This window comes from Chaetura pelagica, unplaced genomic scaffold (assembly GCF_000747805.2).
Source record: "Chaetura pelagica isolate M959 unplaced genomic scaffold, ChaPel_1.0 scaffold587, whole genome shotgun sequence".
Taxonomy (NCBI): Eukaryota; Metazoa; Chordata; class Aves; order Apodiformes; family Apodidae; genus Chaetura; species Chaetura pelagica.
The window spans coordinates 461,509-463,185 of NW_009953909.1; the positions used below are offsets into that span (position 1 = coordinate 461,509).

General features: G+C 60.9%; 1 protein-coding gene across 1 annotated transcript in view; it reads left to right on the plus strand.

The window, feature by feature from the left end:
• IFITM3 (interferon induced transmembrane protein 3) overlaps positions 1-1,677 on the plus strand; it is a 5,780-nt gene that overhangs the window by 688 nt on the left and 3,415 nt on the right. Inside the window, exons 2-3 of the mRNA XM_010001480.1 lie at positions 47-148; positions 897-1,058. Of these exons, the coding sequence (XP_009999782.1) occupies positions 47-148; positions 897-1,058 (264 nt within the window). The remainder of the gene's footprint in view (positions 1-46; positions 149-896; positions 1,059-1,677) is intronic.

Sequence of the window (1,677 nt, forward strand, 5' to 3'; positions counted from 1 at the left end):
GATCACCTCCTTCGGCCCCGCCGTCACCACCTTCTCCCGGCCGGAGCCCGTCCCCAACCCCAACGACTTTGTGCTCTGGTCCTTCTTCAACGCCATGTTCTGCAACCCCTTCTGCCTGGGCTTCATCGCGCTGGTCTTCTCTGTTAAGGTGAGGTGAAAGTCACCCCCTTCCCCTCCCACCACCCCCCTGCCCGGCTCGGGGGTCCTACCCCCTGCCTTCTCCCACGCCAGGGCTCCCTAATTGCATCTCTTCCCATCTCACCCTGCCCCAGCTCGCCCCACACCTCCCCATGCCCACTTCCTACCTGCCCCAGGACCCTCCCCCTGCTGCCTCCAGCCTCCCCTCGCTGCCCCACGTTCCTAACTGAGGGCCCCTTGTCCTCCCTTGGTGCATCAGGCAGGAGGACCCGAGCAGCACGGTGTGTTCAGTTCTCCTCCCATGGCCTTGCTGAGCTCCCACCTGCGATAAGGAACAGCTGCTCCAGGCACAATTTCCCTTTATTGCCGTGGCAGTGAATCGCTGATCACGGGTGCCCTGATAACGGGAGAGGGGCACGTGTCAGTGTCTGTGGCACCGCAGCACGTGCCACGTGGGCACTCCCACCCAGAGCCCCCCTGCCCAGCTCTGCCCCCCGAGAGGACTGGGCAGTGCCTGGCAAAGCCTGATGGCTTTTAGGAAGGTTCATTAAGAAAATGCTCTCGGGCTGCCACACGCTCCATTTCTGCCGGGCCAGGATGGGTTTCCTGGGGGTGCAGCAGAGCCTGTTGGATCCCAGTGCCAGTGCCTCGCTGCTTGGTGGTGAGGGAGGCCGGGATGTCCCCTCAGCCCACTGCCACCACCCCCACCAACATCTTGTGCCTTGTTTCACCACCTTTCTCCCTCTCCCAACCTGCAGGCCAGAGACAAGAAGATCGCCCAGGACCCAGCAGGTGCCAAAACCTTTGGGAAGACAGCCAAGCATCTCAACATCGCCGCGCTCTCCCTGGGCATCCTCTCCTACATCCTGCTCATCGTCTTGCTGGTTGTCATCTACGTCAACGCACTGCAGTACACCAGGGTCTAACCACACCTCACCCAGCAGTTCCAGGGCCTCCTTTCTCCTTCCCCTCCACCTCACTCACCCCAATCTCTGCTGCCTGACCCATGGGTGAGACGTGTGGCTCCCATGGGACCTTTCTCCCTGCTCCCACATGACAAGGGGGTGTCCTCTGATCATTCTCCCTGTGCACCCCAAGACAACCTTCTTCAATGAACTCACGGGGTGAGCTCACAGCAAATAAAGCTTCTTTCTCATCCTCCTCCTTGGCAATGTCATGCTTTGGGGCTTTCGGGGCATGACTCCCCCCCGGCATCCCCACCTTGGGGACCATAACAGACGAGCAGGAAGGCAGAGCTGAGTGAGGAAGAGGAGCAGGAAAGGGGCTCGGCAAGGGGGTGCCATGTCGTGCTGTCAGTTAGATACAAGCACACACGTCCCCCCCGGGCTTCTGGGGTTCAGAAACCCCCACCCTCCACCCCTCTCAGACCAATTTTTCCACTTCCTCCTGCCCAAGTTCTCCGCCCTCCTGGGCGACATTCCGACCACTGCCCGGCCCTCAGCTCCCGGGCCAGGGGCGATGGGAGGCGAGGATCTCTAAGGTCCCTTTCAGCCCAAAGCATTCCTTGATTTTGTGACG